Source organism: Panthera leo, chromosome A2, assembly GCF_018350215.1.
Source record: "Panthera leo isolate Ple1 chromosome A2, P.leo_Ple1_pat1.1, whole genome shotgun sequence".
Taxonomy (NCBI): Eukaryota; Metazoa; Chordata; class Mammalia; order Carnivora; family Felidae; genus Panthera; species Panthera leo.
The window spans coordinates 145,982,580-146,005,683 of NC_056680.1; the positions used below are offsets into that span (position 1 = coordinate 145,982,580).

Consider the following 23,104-nt stretch of genomic DNA (forward strand, 5'->3'; position numbering starts at 1 on the left):
AGCCTCTGGAAAGTTTCATGGACACTCAAAAGATAATAAGAGTGAAAGGACAAAATTCTTACCCTTAGTGGTGGTATTAAACAAACAAACAAACAAACAAAAGGAAACTGTGTGGACTCCCTGAAGTATCTTGGAAACCCCAGAATGCACTGAGAACTGCTGCTTTAATTTAATCCACAGACCCTTTTTAGATATAGACACTAATCATGTAATACCTCAGTAATGTCCTTTATATGTGTCCCACTGTCACTCCCAACCCCCATCCCTGACCAAGACTCAGTTCATGATCATGCATTCATTTCAGTGTCATGTTTCTTTAGTCTCCTTTAGTCTGGAATGGTTCCTCAACCTTTCCTTATCTTTCTAGACCTTGACATTTTTGAAGAACACATAGTAATTATTTTGTAGACTGTCACTCCGTTGCTTTGTCTCTTCTTTCCTTGGGATTGGATTTAGGTTGAGCATTTTTAGCAGGAATACCATGTGGATGACATTGGGTAGCCCTTAGTATATCCTGTCAGGAGGTGCATTGTGTCAGCTTGTCTGGTACCTTTGATCACTTGTTTAAGGAGAGTGCCCTCCAGATTTTTCCCCCTCTATAATTAATATGTCATTTGTGAGGAGACATCTTGAGATTATGAAAATACCCTATTACTCATCAAACTTTCACCTTTAGCATCTATTGATGAAACTACTAAAGCTTTATCCAAAGTGATTATACCATTTTATATTTCTGCCAGAAATGTATGAAAGTTCTGGTTGCTGCCTATCTTCTTTCCCCATTGAATTGCTTTGGCGTGTTTGTCAAAAATCAATAGATCATATAAGTATATGTCTCTTTTTGAATACTCTAGCCTGCTCCGTTATCTTTTGGTCTGCTCATATACCATTATGACACTTCTTGAGGTCAGGTAATACAAGACCTCTTTATCCTTCTTTTTAAAAATTATTTTGTGGGGCACCTGGGTGGCTCAGTTGGTTAAGCATCCGACTTCGGCTCAGGTCATGATCTCATGGTTCATTAGTTTGAGTCCCACATCAGGCTCTGTGCTGACAGTTCAGAGCCTGGAGCCTGCTTCAGATTCTGCGTCTCCTTCTCTCTCTCTTCCCATCTCCTGCTCATACTGTCTCTCTCTCTCTCAAAAATAAATTAACATTAAAAAACAATAATAATTAAAAATAATAAATAAATAAACAAAAATTGTTTTGAGGAGTTCCTGGGTGGCTCAGTCAGTTAAGCATCTGACTCTTGATTTCTGCTCAGGTCGTGATCTCACTGGTTCATGAGATCAAGCCTGGTGTTGGGTTCTACACTGACAGTGTGGACCTGCTTGGGATTCTCTCTTCCCCCTCTCACTCTGCCCCTCCCCCCTCCAAAAGAAATAAATAAACTTTAAAAAAAGAAATTATTTTGATTCTTCTAGGTCTTTTACATTTCATATAAATTTTAGAATAATATTGTCAATTTCTAAAACTGTTGGGATTATGATTGAGAATGCAATGTCTAAATCAGTTTGCTGAGAATTGATGTCTTAATAATATTAGATCTTCTAATCCTTGAACATAGTTAAATCTCCATTTATTTCAGTCTTCATTATTTGTCAGCACTCTTGGAGTTTTTAGGTTAGAGGTCTTGAATATTTTTATTAGATTGATCCCAGTGTATTTTGTTTTTTCATGCTATTGTAAATGGAACTTAAAATTGTTTTTATCTTTTTGCTTACTGCTAATATAGAGTTATTTTTTTTAGTATTGCCTTTATATCATGACACTTCTAAATTCATTTATTATTTCTCTTTGTTGATTTCTTAAGATGTTTCAACAGTTTGTCATCTATGAATAGAGACAATTTTCTTTCTTCCTTTTTGCTCTTTTTTTTCTGTTTCTAACCTTTTTTTTTTAATGCCTTATTGCACTGATTTGGACTTCTCATATGGTGTTAAATAGAGGAAGTGAGACTAGACATCCTTATCTTGTTTCAGATTCTCGCAGGACAACGTTCATTATTTCACTGTTAAGTGAAAAATTAGGGGCTTCTGGGTGGCTCAGTCAGTTGAGTGTCCAACTCTTGATTTCAGCTCAGGTGGTGATCTCACAGTCATGTGATTGAGCCCTGCCTTGGGCTCCGTGCTGGGTGTGGAGCTTGCTTGAGATTCTCTCCCTCTCTCTCTCTCTCTCTCTCTCTCTCTCTCTCTCTCTGTCTCTCTCTTGCATGCACCTGAGCGCTCACTCTTTCTAAAAAAATTTAAAAAGTGAAGAATTAGATTTAGGATTTCATGCATTCTTACCAGATTGAAGCCATTCTTTCTATTCCTAGTTTTCTATGAGTTTCCTCATAAATGTCTGTTGAATTTCATCAGATGCTTTTTCTATATAGATAAGATCATATTTTTCCCTTTAATTCTGTTAATGTGGTGAATTACCTTGATCAGTTTTCAAATGTAAAATTAACTTTGCATTCCTGAAATAAACCCCTGTTAGTTAAGGAATATCCTTTTAATATATTGCTGCATTTTATTTGATAATATTTTGTTAAAGATTAGTTTTGTGTCTGTTCATGAGTTACACTGGTTGGTGTTGCCTGTAAATTATTTTTCCTCTTTCTCCTTTGTAGTATTATTGTTAATTGGTTTTAGTGTTCTCTTATCCTCATAAAATAATTATGAATATTTTAAATATTAAAATTAATATTAAAAATAGAAATATTATTTCTTGTGTTTGATAAAATCTACCTGTATACATATCTAGGACTGGCATTTTATTTGTGGGAAGATTCTATTTAAAAAAAAAAAAACTCAATGTTTATTTATTTATTTTGAGAGAGAGCAGGGTAGGGGCAGAGGGAGAGGGAGAACAGGGAATCCCAAGCATGCTCCACACTGCCAACACAGAGCCTGATGTGGGGCTCAAACCCACAAATTGTGAGGTCATGACCCGAGCTGAAACCAAGAGTGGCTTAACGGACTGAGCCACCCAGGGGTCGCTATGGGAAGTTTTTAAATTATGAAATCAATTTTTCAGTAGATATAGTGACTTCAGATTTTCTCTTTTATCTCATGTCAATTTTGGTAAGTTTACAGTTTTTCAAGGAATATGTCCATTTTATCAACATTGTCAGATTTTACCTAGGTTTTTTCATAATGGTCCCTTATTTTCTTTTTAACTTCTAGTGAGCCTGTAAGTTATGTTCCTGCTTTCATTTCTCATATTTGGCAATTTGTGTTTTCTCTTCGTTTTTAAAAAATTAGTCTTGCTAGTGATTTATAATTCTAATCTTTAAGGAAACCAACTTTGTTAATTATCTCAATTTTTTTGTCTGTTTTCTATTCTCTTGGTTCCTATTTTTTATTTCCATTTTTCTTCATATTAAGAGTATAATTTACTCATTTTAATCGCAATTAGGCTAATTAAGCTGAAGCAAGAAGTTCTGTTACCTCCCCTAATAAAATTTCAAATTTCACATTCTAGAATATATGGCATAGATTTATTATGCATTACCCTATCTTTGTTTTTGAGATTAATTAGGGAGAAAATTCTTTCAAAAAATAATATTTCCGCCTTATCTGCTGGAGATTTTCTTTGGCAAAAATCTTTAAAAATAAGTTTTAAAATAGTATTTAGTATGAATACTAAAGTGCAGATTCAAATCAACTTAACATCTAGATTCATAACACTAATGTCAAATTATTCTTCCTGCCTAATATCTTTATTCATTTAATCTAACAGTGCTAGAATGCTCTTTTTATAATACTGCTTTTTTAATGTTCTATCCTGCTCTAGAAACCCATGATAGTCCTTTACTGCCTGTGAGGTTATATCCAGTCTCCTCTGTCAGTCATTCACCAGGCTTCTATTTCTGCATTACTCTTCAACTCTTATTTCTGCAGTAGGAATTCTTCATCTCAGCCATAACCACACACATTGTATTCAGTCTGTTTTTGCTTTTGTTTCTCTTATCTTGTGGAAAACTAATCTAGAAGAGTGGAAAGAACACAGTTTTTGGTTCTAGTTACACTGAAGCTTAGATTCTCTGTTTTCCTAGTTGTTACACTGAACAGATTACTTAGAATCTATGAAATGGTAATATTTCCTTATAGAGTTATGTGGATTGAATGAAATATACATAGACATGTCGTAATTAGTATACATAGAACTTAGGACATATTTAACAAATATTGTAACATAGAATTTAGGACATATTTAACAAATATTAAATCTCTCCTTTTCCCCTTTCAACTAATCAAATCCTGCCCAATTGAAGTTCTTTTTTTTCCATGAACTCTGTTTTGTTTATGCTGCAATATTTTTTTTTTTTTGCCTTTTATTCAGTCCTGTGATACAAATGATCTCAACTAAATAATTTTTGTTGATAATATAGTGTTATTCATACTGTTTCCCTCATTGTGTTATTTGTCTGAGCGGAAGTGTCCGTTTTATATAATGTGAAGTATGGATGAAGAAGTCAAAGATTTGGATTTTTATTCTGGTGCTGTCACTAGTTTACTAGTCTTCAGGATACCTTTTCTCTTTGGGTTATGTTTCCTCATCTTTCAAAGGAGATTATTAAACTAGAGATCTTTTTAAGGTTCCTTCCAGTTACGAAATTCAGCAATTCTAGGTATTCTTGGGGTGTCTGTTTTGTGCTAGATTCAGATGAGAAATTGTAATGAGAAATATTTTAAAAGACCAATTGTGTCTTTAGATTAACATGTCCTAGAGAATAGAGTTCTGTGCACAAATGACTACAGTGCAGTGAGTATATCACAGAAGCCGTATGAGTGTTATAAGCAGAGTGCCACGTGCAGAATAGTTCATCTCATCTTTCCTGGTCGATTTTAAGCATTTCTGTGGTAAGATCTAACTGTGTGTTGGACTTACATTGCAAACCTTTCAATAAAAGTCAACAAAAAAGAACATTTAATTTTACTTTTTATTATTTGGTCTTTGAATATTTTTCTTTTTTCTTGTTTTGCTCTCACAGAATGGTCCTAGCGCCAGATCATGTCATAAGATGTGCATTGACATTCAGCGAAGGCAAATCTACACATTGGGGCGTTATTTGGATTCCTCTGTGAGGAACAGCAAATCTCTGAAAAGTGACTTCTATCGTTATGACATTGACACAAACACATGGATGTTACTCAGTGAGGATACTGCTGCTGACGGAGGGCCAAAATTGGTGTTTGATCATCAGGTTTGGTGCACAGATAAATATATGGTGGAACTAATTAGTGCTCAGTAACTCTTGCTCTTAGAGTTTATTTCGCATGTTATGCTGTGTTGTGTATTAGTGATTTCCTATAAATACCTATAATAGATAATAAAAGTAACTATTATTTCAGTAGGTATAAAGTTAGTTAAAATTTTTTTTCTCGGGGCGCCTGGGTGGCTCAGTCGGTTGAGCGTCCGACTTCGGCTCAGGTCACGATCTCGCGGTCCGTGAGTTCGAGCCCTGTGTCGGGCTCTGGGCTGATGGCTCAGAGCCTGGAACCTGCTTCCGATTCTGTGTCTCCCTCTCTCTCTGCCCCTCCCCCGTTCGTGCTCTGTCTCTCTCTGTCTCAAAAATAAATAAACGTTAAAAAGAAAAAAAATTTAAAAAAATAAAAATAAAAAATAAATAAAATTTTTTTCTCTTTTTTGATGCAAGATAAAATACTAATATCAGAACAAGTGTTAATTTATAAAAACTTTAGAGAGTAGATGGAGCAGTACATACTAGGAAAACAAATTTTGATTTTATAATAAACAGTCATAACTCATAACAGTAACAACTTACACTTTTAAAACTTTATTCTGCATTCCTGGAAGAAATTTAAAATTATTTTATAATGAGTTTGAGAATTTGAAATCCAGAGCTTTTCTTCCAATTGGAGTGAAATATATTTACTTTTGTATATAATCATGAAGCAGATAGGAGTTTGACATATACTAGATGAAGTTTAAACTGAGCACCAATAAGGGGTGCCTGAGTGGCTCAGTCGGTTAAGCATCGACTTTGGCTCAGGTCATGATCTCATGGTCTGTGAGTTTGAGCCCCACATCGGGCTCTGTGTTGACAGCTCAGAGCCTGGAGCCTGCTTCAGATTCTGTGTCTCCCTTTCTCTCTGTCCCTCCCCTGCTCACACTCTCTCTGTCTCAAAAAAAATAAACATTTAAAAAGGTGCCTGGGTGGCTCAGTCAGTTAAGCGTCCGACTTCGGCTCAGGTCATGATCTCACAGTTGGTGAGTTCGACCCCCATATCGGGCTCTGTGCTGTCAGCTCAGAGCCTGGAGCCTACCTTGGATTCTATGTCTCCCTCTCTCTCTCTCTCTCTCTCTCCCTCTCCCTCTCCCACTCATGCTCTGCCTCCTCTGCCTCTCAAAAATAAATAAATGTTAAAAAAGAACAACAACAACAACAAAATTTAAACTGAGCAACAGTATAAATCACATAATGGTGCTATAAACTAGAAGGCTACACACAGTGATCTGTAAACCTTTTTAATATTAAAAATTTAATATGCTCATCATTATCCCCATCAATGTCATTTTCACTATTATCTGTTTTTAGATATTTAGTGTATATCAGTTTAGGTCAGTACCCAAAACAATAACCAGTAACAATTCTGTAGGCAGTTTTACTTGGCTCACCCCATATCCAAAGGGTTTTTTGTAGTATGAGGGAGAAAAGACTTTTTAAAACTCTGTAGTACTGCATTGATGAACATAGTATTATCTAGTACTTGAGAAATCATAGGTGGTGCTAAGATTATCACAGAATTTAGCTGAGGCCTAATATCTTATCTAGGAATTAAAACCCCAGTCTTTATTTTCTTTGCAGGTTTTTGTTAATTCTTTGCCTTTAAACTATTCTACTGACATACTTATAATAACAAGTAGTTTTTATAGGAGAATGGTAAGGAAAAGAGGAGTGGGTTTTATGCCTATCAAGAGCGTAGTGGGTAGAAAATCAAAAATGTTAGTCTTCAGAGTATTCCCCAGATTGAATTTAGAACTTCTGCTGGCTCTACATAACTGAACTCTGCAAAGCTCTGCACTTCCCTGCTGACACCTTCAGTGTTGTTCATGTGGAAAATAAATACTCCAAAAAATGTTAGGCTGGTTCCGATCTTTTAAAAACAGAGCATCAGCAGATAACACTGTTAGGGAAACCATTTATTTTCTTCCAACTGGTTACAAATTTCTTTTACAAAAGATGCTTATGTCTTTCTTTTTATAGATTGAAAAAAGAATAGCTCAGGGGTAGTGTGAGTGGAGCACATTTATTGTCCTTGTGTGTGACCTTGGTTTGTCTTGACTTTAATAAAATTGAATGTTCTTTGGAAGCTAGGTTCTGTTACATGATGCTTGATTTTCATCTGATTAGATGTAATAGAAGAACACTAGGGGTGAAGAAGCCAGAATTTCACGAATTAACACAATCTTTATAAGTCTTCATTTTGTATTCGATTTTATACAAATAAAACTATACGTTGGAACTTACTCCAAAAATTACCTAGGGTCATTTATGACACATTAAGACTTGACACTTCACATTCAAATTTGAGAAGAACGTGAGAAAGCTAGAGGCATGAAGACATGTTTAGAAGTTACTTTGCCATTTTGAATTTTAACATAAAAAAAACCCTAAAATTTAAAGCTTTTGGATTTCTTAAGATCACAGTGGTAGCTTAGTTCTGAAATTTTCCAAGTTGTTTCTTTGTATGATTTTCAGTAACAATGAGAACCAAACAAAAAGATTAAGGAAAAACACCCCCACAAGTCACATTTCAGTAAAACCAGGAGCCAGAGAAAACCCACGACTCCCAATTCCTTGTAAGTTTAGCCAGAAACAACTGAAATACCCAGAACCAGTGTTGAAGCCCACAACAGTGTAATAGGGGAGAGCTCAAGGCATGAAACAGAACCCCCCCCCCCCCCCAAACCAGATAAGGTTTGTAGTTAGAGATAACGTGACTTCACAGTAGCACCAGGTTTTAAAGAAGTCATTTAATTCAGTAGCAGCAGAGGAGAGAATCCTGGAGCAAGAGCATCACCCTTCTGTTATAGGAACCTTCTGTTATCCCATCCAGGGAAGTTCAACTCATTTAAATATGAAAAATGAAAAAGCAATAAACACCAAATCTTTAGAGAGGTACTCTGAAGAAAAACAGTAAGAAGAAAAAGAACCAGCAAAACTTTCCTTCATGTAACAGCAGGTGAAAAATTATATCCCAGTATTCTAAAATGAATTAAATGGCTTAATGAAGCTTGCAACTGTCAAGGAGACTACAAAGCATAAGTTCAAGAATGCAGATGAGATGGCCAAATAATAGGTGCAAGTGAAAGTGGGCCTGATAAAATTCAGGAAAGAGATTAAAGAAAATTATATTGGCACTTCCAGAAAGTAACAATAATCTACAAGGTGTGTAAAGAATAGGTAAGTGTCATATAGCATAGAAATAAGAAGAGCTGATAAAGAAAACAGAAAAAAGACTTAAAAAGGATTAGCCAGAAAATTATAGATGGAGAATGCAGTCAAAAGAGAGCCAACATACACATAATTGGAGACATTAAAGAAGAAAACCAAGACCGTGGAATAGAATAAATATTTATTAATAATTAATTCAAGACTACTTACATATCGAAAGGGCATGCTATCTTCAGGGGAAATTGACCTAGACATTCAACTCTAAGGTATATTGAATTTCAAAGATAGAGCATTTTGATGCAGCTAGGCAAACTTATCAAGTCACCTAGAAGAGAAATCAAATGAGACTGGTGTCAGATTTTTCTACAGCTATGTTCAATGCCAAGAGAGGCAATAGAGCAACATCTAGAAGGTATTCAAGAAAAGACAGTGTGAGTCAAGGGTTTTATATCAAGCCAAATTGTCCTTCAAGTATAAACATTTTGGGGGAAATTACTAGAAAATAGAATACAATCTAACCAAGAAGTGGCTGGAGAAACTTTAATCAAAGCATTGGAGATCTCAGCTCATTAACATTCTCCCCGGGCCACTAGATCATTGTCAGGCTGAATGTATACTTTTACTGCCCTTCTGCCCCACAATCTATGAAATGCAAAAGAATACACTGGTAGTAATGTTAATAAACAAGAAAGAGTGTCCTTGGGGAACTTAAAAAAAAATGGGGAGAATTCCTTGAGTCTCAAAGTGTATATAGCTAGGGCAAGTATTAGATGAACAATTGGTGACTGAACAGCAGGGCATTTTCCAATTTGACTGAGCAGCACTTACCTTTGATAATTGTCTACAGATCAGGTGTTGAGCATAGACACTGGAGCTGGAATGATGGAACAGTACTCCCAGGAGGCAATGGAGAGCTGCTCTGGCGCCCTTGACGGCATCATGTCTCATTTCTCCCCACCGGCTCCCTTGGGGAAGGCTGCTGGATATGAAGAGGCGGATGAATAGGGATTCACAGATACAAAAAGGCCTATAACAGCAGCTAAAAAATTCCAAATAATTAATACCATGAGACAGGGGTACTGAATTCAGCAAAGTAAGAATTAACAAAAACAGCTAGAACTGTAAACTGAAGAAGCCTTTAAGATAAATTTAAGTGATGTTTTTAGAGTAACTCGGAAGGCTGTTTCATCCATGATAAAGAAGTATCTAGAAAAAATATAAGTTAAAGATTTGACAGCAGAACAGCAATCTCAGTGAATTGATTAAAAAGCTCTCACCTTTAAGTGGTTACTAAATTAGCTGAAATTATGAGAGAAATGTTAAGGAAAAGAGAAAAGATCCTGAAGTTCCAATATCCACCTAATAGGAGTTCTAGAAAAAGAATGGAGGCAAACCAAAAACAGCAAACCTCAAGGTTAAAAAGGAAAAAAACTCAGAGCTGAAGAAAGACAGGTTTTAGAATTAAAACACCAGGGACAGATTAGGATGAATGAAGTAAAACTATCCCTACCTGGATACTTCCTTAATGAAATTTTAGAACCAGGAATTAAGAGAAAATCCTAAAGGCTGCAGAGAGGAAACTGGTTACCTTTGTAAGTAAGCAAGGATCAGATTAGTATGAGGCGTTTTTAGAGGTTGGTGGTTTGGGCAACACTGCTTTGAAAGCTTGAAATTTTGTGAGGAGAGAATTATTTTGAACCCAGGGTAATCCTAGCCAATGTTGTATTCATTTGATAGAGTAAAATAAAGACTCTTGGATTTTAAAACATTGGGGCGTGGAATAAGTGACTATCCACTATTTGATTTTAGAAATTAAATTTCTAACTTGATAGAGTAGATGAGTGAGTGGTGTTCCAATTTTTGACTTAGGTGATCTCTGGAAATCTTCAGAGAAAAGATGTTAATATTACCATACAAACTTTAGTAATCATTAGCTGTTCAGAAAATTTTTTCAGAGATTAAGAGTGAAAATGAAATTATAAACTGCTGAACAGCATAAAGTTTCCTAGGGTAATTAACACTTTTTGTTCGATAATTGACTCTCATTGAAACTGCTTATCTTATCCAGGGAAGAACCGAACTGAAGGAATAAAATTATTTCTGTTTTGTGTCCTGTTCGTTCTAAGATATGAGAAAGAATTGGTGAAGCTACTACAGTATCTTACTCTTTTTTTTGAGTTGGTTTGGTCTGGTATTCTGGAGAGAGCTACCGAGATAAAGATATGTTTATGCTTCACCACTAATAACAAATGAGAATAACCACATTAAAATTAAACTTCAGTATCCCCAGAAGGAAATAGAAACCCCTTTTGTAGCTATATGAAGCAGAAACATAAGGACTGGATAACAGAGATTGGCCAAAAATAGTGTGAATTTGTAAATTTATGAAAATTTAAATAGGGTCATATAATGAGTCACTCAAGATTTTCAACCTGATTCTGAGGTGCTTGGAGACATCTGAGCATTAAGTACTTGAGACAGGGTAACGTCTCAAGAGTGGGAATACTTTCAACTATATTCACCAAGATTTCACCCTTGAGGAATAGTAGATTTTCACCTTAATTTATGGAAGGTTGTCAGAAACCTGGCAAGTGACTGGATCTTTTTTAGTGGTTAGGGGAAAATTAGGAGATGCTAGAATCTTTTCTTTTTAATATGAATTTAAAAAATAAAATTTATATTTAAAATAGGTTTTTCCTGAAAACAGTACAAAAATAGATGAATATCACAATTTGATGGGAAGAGAAAATTGAGCATACAATGGCTGGTATTTGTGCTTTGGCCAAAAAAATAGATGTTTTTGTATATCAGTGCCACTTGTGTTCAACATCTGATTCCCAACTTGGACTTACGTAGAATTTGTCCAGTTTGTCTATCCACTTTGAAATAGAATTTGGTTCTTATTGTCTTGCGGCATATGGCTTTTTTCTCAGAGATACTTTTATGAAAAGCCATGATCTCCTTGAGTGGAAAGAATGAAAGAATCAAGGTTGGCTTTTGAACATAAATTGCAAAACATACATCAAAGAAAATTAAATATGTAGTGTGTTAAAGGAGGTAAAGTTATCACCACAGAAGTCAGTCTGGATTGACTGCAAATGTCTTTGTTTTTGCTATTTTGTAGCAACATAATCTGAAGAGTTTTGCAAAATAAATACAGAAAGATGAATTCAGCTGTGTCACTCTTATTGACATATCTGCTGTCTGATTAAATGGTAGCAAAATTAATAGGATGGATGCTTGCCTAGAATAGAAAGAAGGGAGTTTTTTTATAAGGAGGATGAACAGGAGGGTGTGATCACTTTACCCATAGAGTATGATCAGTATTCAATCTTAGGTATAACTTAGCACTTCATGTATTATTGATTGGTTTGGTAAAAATTACACAGTTTAAAGAAAGCATAAAGCTCTTTAACCCTATATATTTTACTCTCACTGGGAAAAATGGAAACCTGACCAAGTATTAAGGAATCCATCCTGAATCTCTGCAGATGGTGAGCATTATTACATTAAGTGCACACGGTAATCAAGGGTGCTATTTAGGGTTATTAAGGCAAAGTTTAGTTTTTTGAGAATCTAAAACTGCACACGTTGGTTTCATTTTAGCACATATGACAGGAACAATCTATAACTCTTCAATCTTGTCTTGTTCTGATAGATGTGTATGGATTCAGAAAAACATATGATCTACACCTTTGGTGGTAGAATTTTGACATGTAATGGCAGCGTAGACGACAGCAGAGCCAGTGAACCACAGTTCAGTGGGTTGTTTGCTTTCAACTGTCAATGTCAAACTTGGAAACTTCTTCGAGAGGACTCCTGTAATGCTGGGCCTGAGGACATCCAGTCTCGGATAGGACACTGCATGCTATTCCACTCAGTAAGAATATTCTATATATCGTATTCTTATTTTGTCATGTATATCTCAATAGGAAAAGGAATAGTAAAATCTAAATCTTCAGAAAGAGATCAAAACTTTTTATTAAAAATAAATGATTAGTGTTAGCAATGAGAGGCAAAAATAAAACTTCCTTAGCCAGTGTACTGTTTGGTAATTATGAGACTCTTGCCACTAACCTAGTAATTCCTTAATAGTTATTACTCAGCTATTAATCAAGGCACTTGTATGACTAACTTTACTGCTTATACAGATACTGTAGCTATTTCTCTTTCTTAATACCTTTCTACTTACTGATTTCTCTTAGTAACTAGAAGATCAATTGTTCTCTTGTCCTCTCTGCCACTCTCCATTAAGTGTGAGGAATTAAGAATTGACTGTATAGAATTAGAATTTAAATTTATCAGCAAAACCAATATAGAAACACTTGTTTTACCTTTTCAGATGTTATAATGAAAACCTGGGCTTCTTTCTGTGAACATAACTTTAAAAACATACTGTGGGCTATTTTGAACATATATCAAAGTATAGAGAAGAATGTAATAAATTCCTGTGTACTTATTTATCTGTCTCAACAATTAGCAATATTCCACTATTCATTTTTCATATATCTGCCTCACTTAATATTTCACTTCTTTCTTTGATGTTTCTCTGATTTTTAAGTTTATTTTTTTAATTAATTTATGTTTTAATTTACATCCAAGTTGGTTAGCATATAGTGCAACAGCGATTTCAGGAGTAGATTTTTTAAGTTTATTCTTAAATTTTGTGCTGGGGTATTTTAAGGCAAATCCCAGACAATGTATCATTACACCTGTAAATATGGTAGTGTATCTCTAACAGATAAGGACTTTTTATAAACATAATTACGATACCATTATAATACTGAACCAAAGCACCAGCAAGTTCATATTATCATTAATATATAGTTTGCATTTTTTTTTGTTTTCTGAAATACTGAAAAATACCTTTTTATAGTAGGTTTCGGCAAGTCAGGCTCTAAAAAAGATCTGTGTATTGTTTTTGGTTGTTATGTCTCTGAGATTTCTTTTAAGCCATAACAGTACTCCCTGCTCCTATTTTTTCCCCCTTGCATGCCATTTATTTACTTGTTAAACTGAATCATGTGTGCTCTCAAATTTCCTGTATTCTTGATTTGGCTAATTTTATCCTTGTAGTGTTGTGATTGTCTAGTCTCTATATTTCCTGTAAGCTGGTAGTTAGATCTAGAGGCTTCATTCATTTTAGATTCTCTTTTTTTGGAGGCAGGGAAGGCAAAAAGAGGGGTGCAAGAATACTTAAAAGATGGTCTGATTGCAAAATGTCAAGAGGCATTTAATGTGTAGTTGTCATACTTTTGGTGATGTTAAGAATATTCTGTGGGTTTAGGTGTTACAGCCTGATTGATCAGTAATAAAGTTTCTTGTCAACTTTTTACTGAATGGTTTTTGCAGTCATTGATAATCATTGTGTAGGGTTTGTGAAACAGATTTTTCTAATTATGTTATTTATTCTGTATTTATTAATTGATTCTGATATTAAAAACTTACCCTCATTAACGATTTGGCTACCCTAATGTGTACACCACACAGAAAAATACTTGATTTTTTTCTCTTTGTCACCTTTTCATATTGATAAGCTGAGGCTCCACAGTTAACCAGTGTATTTTTTTAAGCATTATTATGAACTTGTGGACTTATATATTTGATGTGTTTAATCCAGTGCTGTCATTATTCTTGATGCCCCAATTTTTCTCTTTGTCCAAGAGTGCCCCCTTCCCACTATACACGCACATAGAGCTATATACACATATAGCTATATGTATATATGCGCATATCTATATATCTTTTTAGTAAGAGAAAAATTAAGTCATTAGTTCCTACTAACATGGCCAATTCAAATTAAAAATCATAGAGTTTTAAAATTTAATATCCTTTTGATTTTGTATTTGTGTATCTTTTAAGGTTAAAATCCTTCTTAATGGCAATATTACATTATTTGTTCTGTTTTTCTGTAATAGTTACAGAATCACAGAACTAACAAAAATTACTGAATGTTGTTTCAGGTTGCTTTCTCATTTTTCTGTTTAGGATATAGCTAGGGATGGAGAGTCAAAAAACATGAATTAAAATCACTAGAAATACTATTTCTCTGTGTGATCATGTCCCTGTGTGGTCATATCTTTATGTACAGATAGATTTATTTCATTGTTTTTCAAATTTCAGAGATTGTTTTTTTCTTTTGAGTTAATTTTGTTTTCTAATTAAATAAAAACAGTATACATGGTTCTAAAGGCAAAACCATACTTTTGGAGTGATCAGATTTCTCTATCCCTGTCTTCCTGCTTTGTCCCTTCTCATAAAGGTCTTTTATTACTTTCTTTCCTTTGTTTCTTTTTGAAGAAAGAAACAAACATATACATATTCCTTTTTTCCCTTTCTTATGCAAAGGAAGCACTGTATACATTATTCTATACCTTGCGTTTTTACTTTCATAGGGTATCCTAGAGATCACCACCTCTTAGTATGAGAGAACTTCATCATCCCTCTTTATACCAGCACAGTACTCCATTGCATGGGATCTGTCATAAAATGGCTTTTATAGAGGTTTCAATTTTAAAAGGATCACTCTGAATTCTTCATGGAAGTGACCACTTTCTCCCTTCTTTGCCCTTTTTTCCTTATTTTTCAGAAAAATCGTTGCTTATATGTATTTGGTGGCCAGCGATCGAAGACCTATTTGAATGATTTCTTTAGTTATGATGTGGACTCTGATCATGTAGACATAATATCAGATGGCACCAAGAAAGACTCTGGAATGGGTAAAGGCGTTTAGTGATTCTTCTCTCGCGTCTTAGCTACTTTAGAAAGAAGACTGTAGACCATTAGCTTTTCTTTCTAACCATTCTTCACCCTTTCCCTGTGTCTTTAATTGAAGTAATTCTGAGTAAGAGGAAGAAAAATCTACCAGCTAAATTATTCAGTTTTAGCTGTTTAAAATATATGTTATTATATTATTTCCTTTTATAAATTTCTAAAGATATTATTTATGTGTGTGCTTGTTTGGTGGAGGGGCTTTGCAAAAATTAGTATCTTAAAAACTATCTTACTCTATTTTTGCTAATCCTTTCCACCTTCTGCTTTTACTATAGTGACTAATATAACAGGCACTAGCATGATAGAGTATGTCTTTTTCTGAGGGAGGACCTAATGTAACTGGTAATGCCTTTTAAGTTTGCAAGCTCAGCATCCAAGTTATTCTCCTAAGTACTAGGGTGATTGATTTGCTTGAGATAGTCCCAGTGTTATGCATATTGCCCTGCATGGTTATTAATAGTGCCCCATTCACTCTCAAGTGTCTTATTTTGGATAATAATTTACATAGTTACCCTGTGACTATTACACACAGAAGAATAATATTTGTTTAAGACCCAATGGTTTGAAATGTCTAATTTGAGAAATTAGATCAGCTTGCTTTTTTTTTCTTTTAGCTTTTTTAAAAAAATTTTTTAATGTTTATTTTTGAGAGAGAGACACACACACACAGGCTCGAAGCAGACTCCAGGCTCTGAGCTGTCTGCACAGAGCCCAGCGTGGAGCTCAAACTCACAAACTGCAAGATCATGACCTCAGCCAAAGTCAGACACTTAACCAACTGAACCACCCAGGCACCCCATAGCTATTATTTAGGAAAATAGACCTTTTTATTAAAATAGTTGATATTAATGAGGAAAAACTTAAAAAAATTTTTTTGACAAAAGAGCACCATACTTAAAAAGTGGGCATGAAGGGACCCTTAGGACTCTTTTCCCATATTTCTTACTAGACAGAGGCTAGAGCTTTATTTTCTGGGGGAAATGAGTACAGAGGTGTTTTTTTTCCACCATACTTAAGCTACTTCCAAGATAGTAGCAAAGTGTGATAGTAGCAACAGTGATAGTAGCAAAGACCTAGTACAAAAATTCACTCTAAGTAAGCTCTAATGACAATCATTTGGAGATTTTTCAAGATTAGTTGTTATTATATAGTAATTTGCAGAATTGATCAGGATAATGCTTTGCTTACGGTTATGGCTAGCTTTAGAGCCAGCAACATGTGATAATTATTTTTTTTGTTCAATTTTGTTTTCATTATAAAAGTAATAATATGTAGAGAATTTGGAAAATATTAGAAAGATGCAAAAAAAAAGAAAATGTATCAAACTATCCAGACATAATCTGTTATCATTTTGGTATATTTCTGTCTAGTTTTTGAATATTTATTGTGACTCATAAAGCAAAGTAAAGGGTTTGTCTTCTGGGAAGGCAAAGACGTCTTCTTCTCTGAAAAAGCCTCTTAGAGTTGGCTTTGGCATCTTCTGGGAATAGAGAAGCAGGGATTGAGGCCTCCTGAGTCTGGGTTTTCAGCTGAGGTAGAGAGAGAATACAGTGCTTATAACCAGAAAGTTCAGAGTCTGGTGTAGTTACCTCCAGGACTCATTACTCTTAACCCAGCCTGGGCCTCATGATAGTCATAGAAGTGGATTCCTTAACAATAAAATAATAATAATACAGTTTCCCAGGGGTACCTGGGTGGCTCAGGCAGTTGAACGTCTGACTTCAGCTCAAGTCATGATCTCATGGCTGGTGACTTTGAGCACCGTGTCGGGCTCTGTGCTGACAGCTCAGAGCCTGGAGCTGCTTCAGATTCTGTGTCTCCCTCTCTCTCTGCCCGTCCTCTGCTCGCTCGCTCACGTGCGTGCATGCTCTCTCTCTCTCAACAATACATAAATATTAAAATTGTTTTAAACAGTTTCTCAAAAAAAGGTATTTATTTTATGAAACTTTGCAGAATTTTATAGTCAATTTTTAAATTAACATTAAATTGTGCTGATATTTTTTCATCATATGGTTTTACTACCGTGGACTAGAAGTATTAGGAAAAAAGACAAGTGTGGATTCATTCCCTAATTATTGCTATAGTCAACTTCTGTGAAATCAGAATCACCAGTTTTGCTACGTGTTCTTTAATTTTTAATTGATTTATGGTGAATTATTTCATGCAAGCAAGTTTATTCATTAATTTAATGATATTTGTTGGTCATCTGCTGACATCTAAGTTTGACCCTCTCTTGTCTTCCCTCCTAACATATTTTGGTGCCTTCCGTATGCTGTTTATGTTTAAGAACTTTGAGGAATAGCTGTGGGCCTGGGGGTTAAGATCCCTCCTCTTAGAGGACTCACATGCTACTGGAGAGACTTGCAGTTGCCATTCAGTGCTGTGAAGAAACCTTCCATGAGAATAAGGCATGTCCCATGTAGATAAAGCAGGTTGGAAACCATCTCTGCAGAGGTCATCTTTAAGATTTAAGATGAGAAGTAGAGTTAGGAAGAACCACATTAAGAAGTGAGAGAAGAGCGAGTACAAAGGTCCCAAAGCAGGAAAGAACTTAACGTATTCCAGAAAGAGATGGGGCTGGTGCTAGTTGAGGGTGGGGAGAGTTGGTATGAAATGAGGTTAGCAAACTGGTTAAGACTGATTATTCAGTGCCTTGTACAAATGCAAGAAATGTGGATTTCTTTCCTATTTCCTAAATAGAATAGGAATTTATTGAAAAGTTTAATGCCAGGGTCATGATCTGATTAATTGAAGTTTTGAAAATATCACTCTTTTGTCCAAATATCACTCTTTTGTCCAGATACACATTTTCCAAGTGCTTAATTTTGACAATGTCTACAAGTTGCAGCGTCCAAAGGTTGTATGGTGCTTTAAGAGAGGATTTTTCTGGCAGAGTTGAGCATCTGGCTAGACTACATACTTAGGAAGTTTTCCCGCCTAACAGTGTTGTGGTTTTACTTAGAATTGTGGAACCTCAGCAGCTCTGTCGGGTGTGTTCAAATGAAACTGAAATCCCATTCTTCTCATTTTTGTTTTTCTTACTTTTTCTCCATCTTCCTCCCTCCTTCCTTCTCTCCCCTTCCTCGTCTCTCTCCCTCTCCTCCTTTCCTTCTTTTTTTTCTCTTCCTTCCCATTTGTCCCTTCCTCTCTACCCCCCACCCATGTATCTCTGTCTGTCTCCCCTCACTCCCCTCCCCTCCTGGGTTTCTGATACTCCTGTGGCCAGAATTGAGAACCACTGTGTTACCTCTCCACAGCCCATTTCAGTTTGTAGTCATGTCACCTTGGACAAGTTACCTAATTTCTCAGCCTTAGCTTGTGTGTCTATAAGTAACCAAAATTATGTAGTATCCCTGCTCGTGGCCAGATTGACCCTCTAGTTTCAGCTGGTGTTACTGTTGGGTACCTCAATTTTCACGAGAGTCTGCCAGTGCTACCTGTAGGTTCACTGATCTATTCAGTAATTAACTCATGCTAGTTTTACCTCCATCTTTTCTCTGTCCCATTGCAACCTCACTAGTGTGGGCTGTCATCACCTGTTTGGCCTGTCTTCCTGATCTTCCTCCTCTTCTTCTTCTTCTTCTTTTTTGGTTTGTCTATTTGTTTTTAAAAGATTTTATTTTTAAGTAATCTCAAAGTCACAACCCTGAGATCAAGAGCTGCTTGCTCCATCGACTGAGCCAGCCAGGGGCCCTGAAAACATATATACTCTGAACAGAGACTGTTACATTGATTATTTCATTAAAACCTCTCAAAGGCTTATCAAGTTCTTGTATTTACTATAGTCATTTTGTGTTGAGAATATAGTTGATAAATATTTACTTGATTACACTTGACTATAATAAGTGGTCTTCCTCTTCTTGTGTACCCCACCTCTCCCCCCAAGTCTTTCTCCATACTGCAGGCAGAATATAGCAGTTTTGTGTTACCAGTGAAGTGCAGAATCATATGTTTTAACATTTACTCAACAGATACTTTTTGTATCTAGCACCTACTAGGTGCTAGGTACAAGCTAAGTGCTAGAGATCACAATTGGGAATAAGGGCTCTGTCTTCCTAGAGCTTACAGTTGTGTATGGGGAGAACAAAGAAGTAGATTAACAACCTTACCTTTGATTAGTGTTAGCGAGATAAAAAAAAATCTTTTTAAAATGTCAACTTGATAGGTCTTCTTCCTTGATTAAAATTTTTTCCCTTGCCCTCAGGATTAGGTCTAAACTCAGCCTGCTCTCAGATTCCTTTATGATATGCCCCACCTTAGTTCTGCAGCCGTATTTTTAGGATCCACCTTCACCTTTCCACCAATTCTTTGTTTTATGACTACTGAATATTAATTCTTTATAGATACAGTACTTTTTCTTGCCTTTGGGTTTCTGCCCATGCTCTTCTCCTTACCTGAATCACTCTTCCCTCTGACTTCCAAAGTGTAGCTATGTTGTGCTCGTGTCTCAGGTCTTAGCTTACAAATCATTGTCTCCTGAAATTCTCTAACTCCTCAAGCCCAGGTGAAGGGTTAAAGCATGTGGTTTTAATATTCCTTGTAAACACAATTCTAGATACTCATCTGACAGTATAATCTTGACTGCTTTTCCAAACCTGTGAAAAGCTTATCTGAAGTACATAGACTTTAATCAAGATTGCCTAAAGAGCGTTCAGTCTTTTCAGTACTCCAGATCTCCTAAAAAATCTTTCACTGGATTAAGTTAGACCAATCAGAAAACCTCATGTCAGAACTATGTTATATTGTATTGTCCTCCCATAGGATTACTTTCACCTGATTTTTAAAAGTCCATTTAATTTTACCTTACTAGATTATTATTTTTAAGCCATGAAAAGTCCTTCTAAGGACAAGGCAGGATACTATTTAAATTTCCACATTATTAAATATTCTTGGAAAGCACCAGTTTTGTTCCATTACATGGATGCTCTGTAGCTTATTTAAACAGTCTGTTTATTAACTGTTCTTCTAAAGCTTTTCTACTACAGTTAATTACTGTAATTTGAGATGGACTTAACATATAATTACTATGTTTATCTATGATTCAGTAATGTGGGTTATTTGATTAAAACTGCATTTATGATGTGAGTTTCAAATTGGATTGTTTGAAATCATAGAAGAAATTTGAACTATTAAGATCACCAATTAGAGACGGCATATGTAATTGTAAAATTACTGCTGCTTATTATAATTTTTTGTATCAGATACTATAAAATCTTAAATGTTGCTCTTTACAGTTATTTAAATGAATTGTCTTAGATTTAACATCTCAAGATCTAAAGAAACCTCAACTGTTACTAAAGTATAACAATTTTATGCTCCCCTCAGAAGGAGATTACAACTTAAATCAGCGGATTGGCAGCTGCTTAGAAAGAAGAGATTTATTAGTATTGTGTCTAACACATACATAATTACATCAAAATTCAGCACATCCAAAATTTGGGTTTATTTCTGAATAACTTTTGGCAAGCACAGGGGATTTAGCAGACTCCCCATATGTAAGCTCTGTATTTAACACTAATTGAAAATTATGTTTAGAAGATAGTCTGTTACACCACCAGAGCTTTATAGTTTGCTATAGAAACTCAGTTTATTGTAATAGGATTACTTTCTCATATCTGTATTATTCAAGGTAACACACACAGATCGAGTCTTTACCATTTGCCAGATGCTAAGTCGAGCTTTGGTGATACAGAGCTCTTACAACCTAATCCCTGTTCTTCTAGTAGTTATGTGTTTACTTGTTTTGTTCCTTAACATCTGTTGACTGTATTTTCCCACATCTGTCACTGTTTATTCCATTCTGTTCTAACCATAGTGACAGATTGGTATAATTGAAAGAATAGTCAATTGAGAATCAGAAAACTTGGTCTCTCTTCTTCTGGGTCTGCCACTCATCCCTCTGCAACTTTGGCAGAATTATATGCATAATTCCTCTGGGCCTGATTATTCATCTGAAAATGAGGAGATTGAACCAGTTGATCTTAAGGCCTCATCTAGCTCCAAAATTTTGACAGTTAAATTTCATTCCCTTCTGCTATCAGGCTGTGAAAGTAACATGAGGGCTAAGCTTGTAACGTCTGCAAGATCTGATTTAGCTATAAACATATTTTCATGAAAACCTTAAAATCTTACTGATTTTTAGTTCAACTTTCAGAATTGGTCAAACATTGACATTATTGGCATTGTTTTTTAATAACAGAGTGTATGTGTTTGTATGAATGTAATTATATAGAATAAATCGTTATGGTTTATATCCTTTTAGACTTTATCAATTAACTAAATCAGGCTAATTCAGCCATATAGAGAAGATTCTGAAGCTAATGAGTTGTTGTCATTAACATAGATTAGTTACTGAGCTAGGTAACGGTAGTGCTTATTTTCAGTATAATGGGTTTCATTGCTTTCCATTTAGCATCTTTTCCACTTGTGCCATTATTCTGATAAAATTGGATTATGTACTTTTTTTCTCTCAATGTTATAGTTAATAAACTTTCTATAATGCCCCCTTCCACTCTCCCAGAGGTGTTTTTGCTTAGTTACAAGCTTATAAATATATTTTAAGTTTATTTATTTTGAGAGACAGCTCAAGCAGGGGAGGGGTAGAGAAAGAGAATCCCAAGAAGGCTCCGCCCTGTCATCACGGAGCCTGATGTGGGGCTTGAACTCATGAACCATGTGATCATGACCTGAGCCAAAACCAAGATTCGGATGCTTAAATGGCTGAGCCACCCAGGTGCCCCTCATATTTTTAATATAAAATTTAGGTCATTTGATAGTAAATGGGAATTACAGTTTGCCAGTAGAAACAAACATGCAAGAACACTAGAGACAGTTTTGAAAATGGAAGGTAATGAAGTGGTATTAACACTACCAGATACTTATAAAGGTACAGTTTTGTACAGGTCAATGGAATGGAACAGAACAGGTAGTATGAAAGGATGTAATGCTTAGAGCTGGTACTGGCAACTTTCAGAAATGAAAGGAAGGCCAAGAGAATTGTAGGGATGTTAACTAACCTAGCACCATGATTTGGTTGAATTGCTGAAACAATCCTGGAACTGCCTACCTGCAAAATTTTGTTATATGAGCCAATTAACTGTTATTCAGGTTTTCTTTTACTTAAACCTGAAACTATCCTAAAAAACAATTTTTAGAAAGCTGTTTTTATTAAACTTATGTGTCCATGACAGTTCTAAAATTGTATTTTTCCTGTGTCTTAACTAAAGCGATTAATAATATGTTCTTTGGATCAGGAAGCAAAAGTAGAGTTGAGATTAGTTTATGAATTAATGGAATAATGTATCTTCCTCAAGAATTGAAATGACTTCAAAAATACCTCTATTATCAGGGTGCCTGGGTGGCTCAGTCAGTTAAGTGTCCCACTTAGGCTCAGGTCATGATCTTGTGGTTCGTGGGTTCAAGCCCCACATTGGGCTGCATGCTGACAGTTTGGAGCCTGGAGCCTGCTTTGGATTCTATGTCTCCCTCTCTCTCTGCCCTTCCCCTGCTCGTGCTGTGTCTCTGTCTCTCAAAAATAAGTAAACATTAAAAAAAATAAGTAAATAAAAAATACCTCTGTGATCTTTTTATCTTCCCTGTAGAGTTTCTGTATGTTACAAATTATGTTAATTTCCCCCTGTTGGGTCAACCGAAGAAAATGAAAAGAAAAAATGTGATTCAGATTGTCAGATAAAATATTTTTTAGCTCTCCTATTTCAAGTTTTAAAGATGCTAAAGAAAAAATGGGAGAGTCGAAGGATTATCATTGTTAATTTCCAGGAAGAACTAAAAACAGGTTGGCTGTAATAGTTGCTTGTTGTATTATTCTTATTTTCTATTTTCTCAGACAAGTGTCCTTTCAAAATGAGTTCATGATTAACATATGGTCTTGTTTACTGATCTGTTTAATTTTTCTTTGTG

At 35.3% G+C, this 23,104-nt stretch overlaps 1 protein-coding gene across 2 annotated transcripts in view; it reads left to right on the forward strand.

The window, feature by feature from the left end:
* Nucleotides 1-23,104, forward strand: part of MKLN1 (muskelin 1) — a 212,545-nt gene that overhangs the window by 146,618 nt on the left and 42,823 nt on the right. For both annotated transcript variants that reach the window (XM_042924831.1, XM_042924822.1), the window contains exons 10-12: nucleotides 4,982-5,194; nucleotides 12,069-12,290; nucleotides 15,000-15,129. In XM_042924831.1, coding sequence (XP_042780765.1) covers nucleotides 4,982-5,194; nucleotides 12,069-12,290; nucleotides 15,000-15,129 — 565 coding nt within the window. The remainder of the gene's footprint in view (nucleotides 1-4,981; nucleotides 5,195-12,068; nucleotides 12,291-14,999; nucleotides 15,130-23,104) is intronic.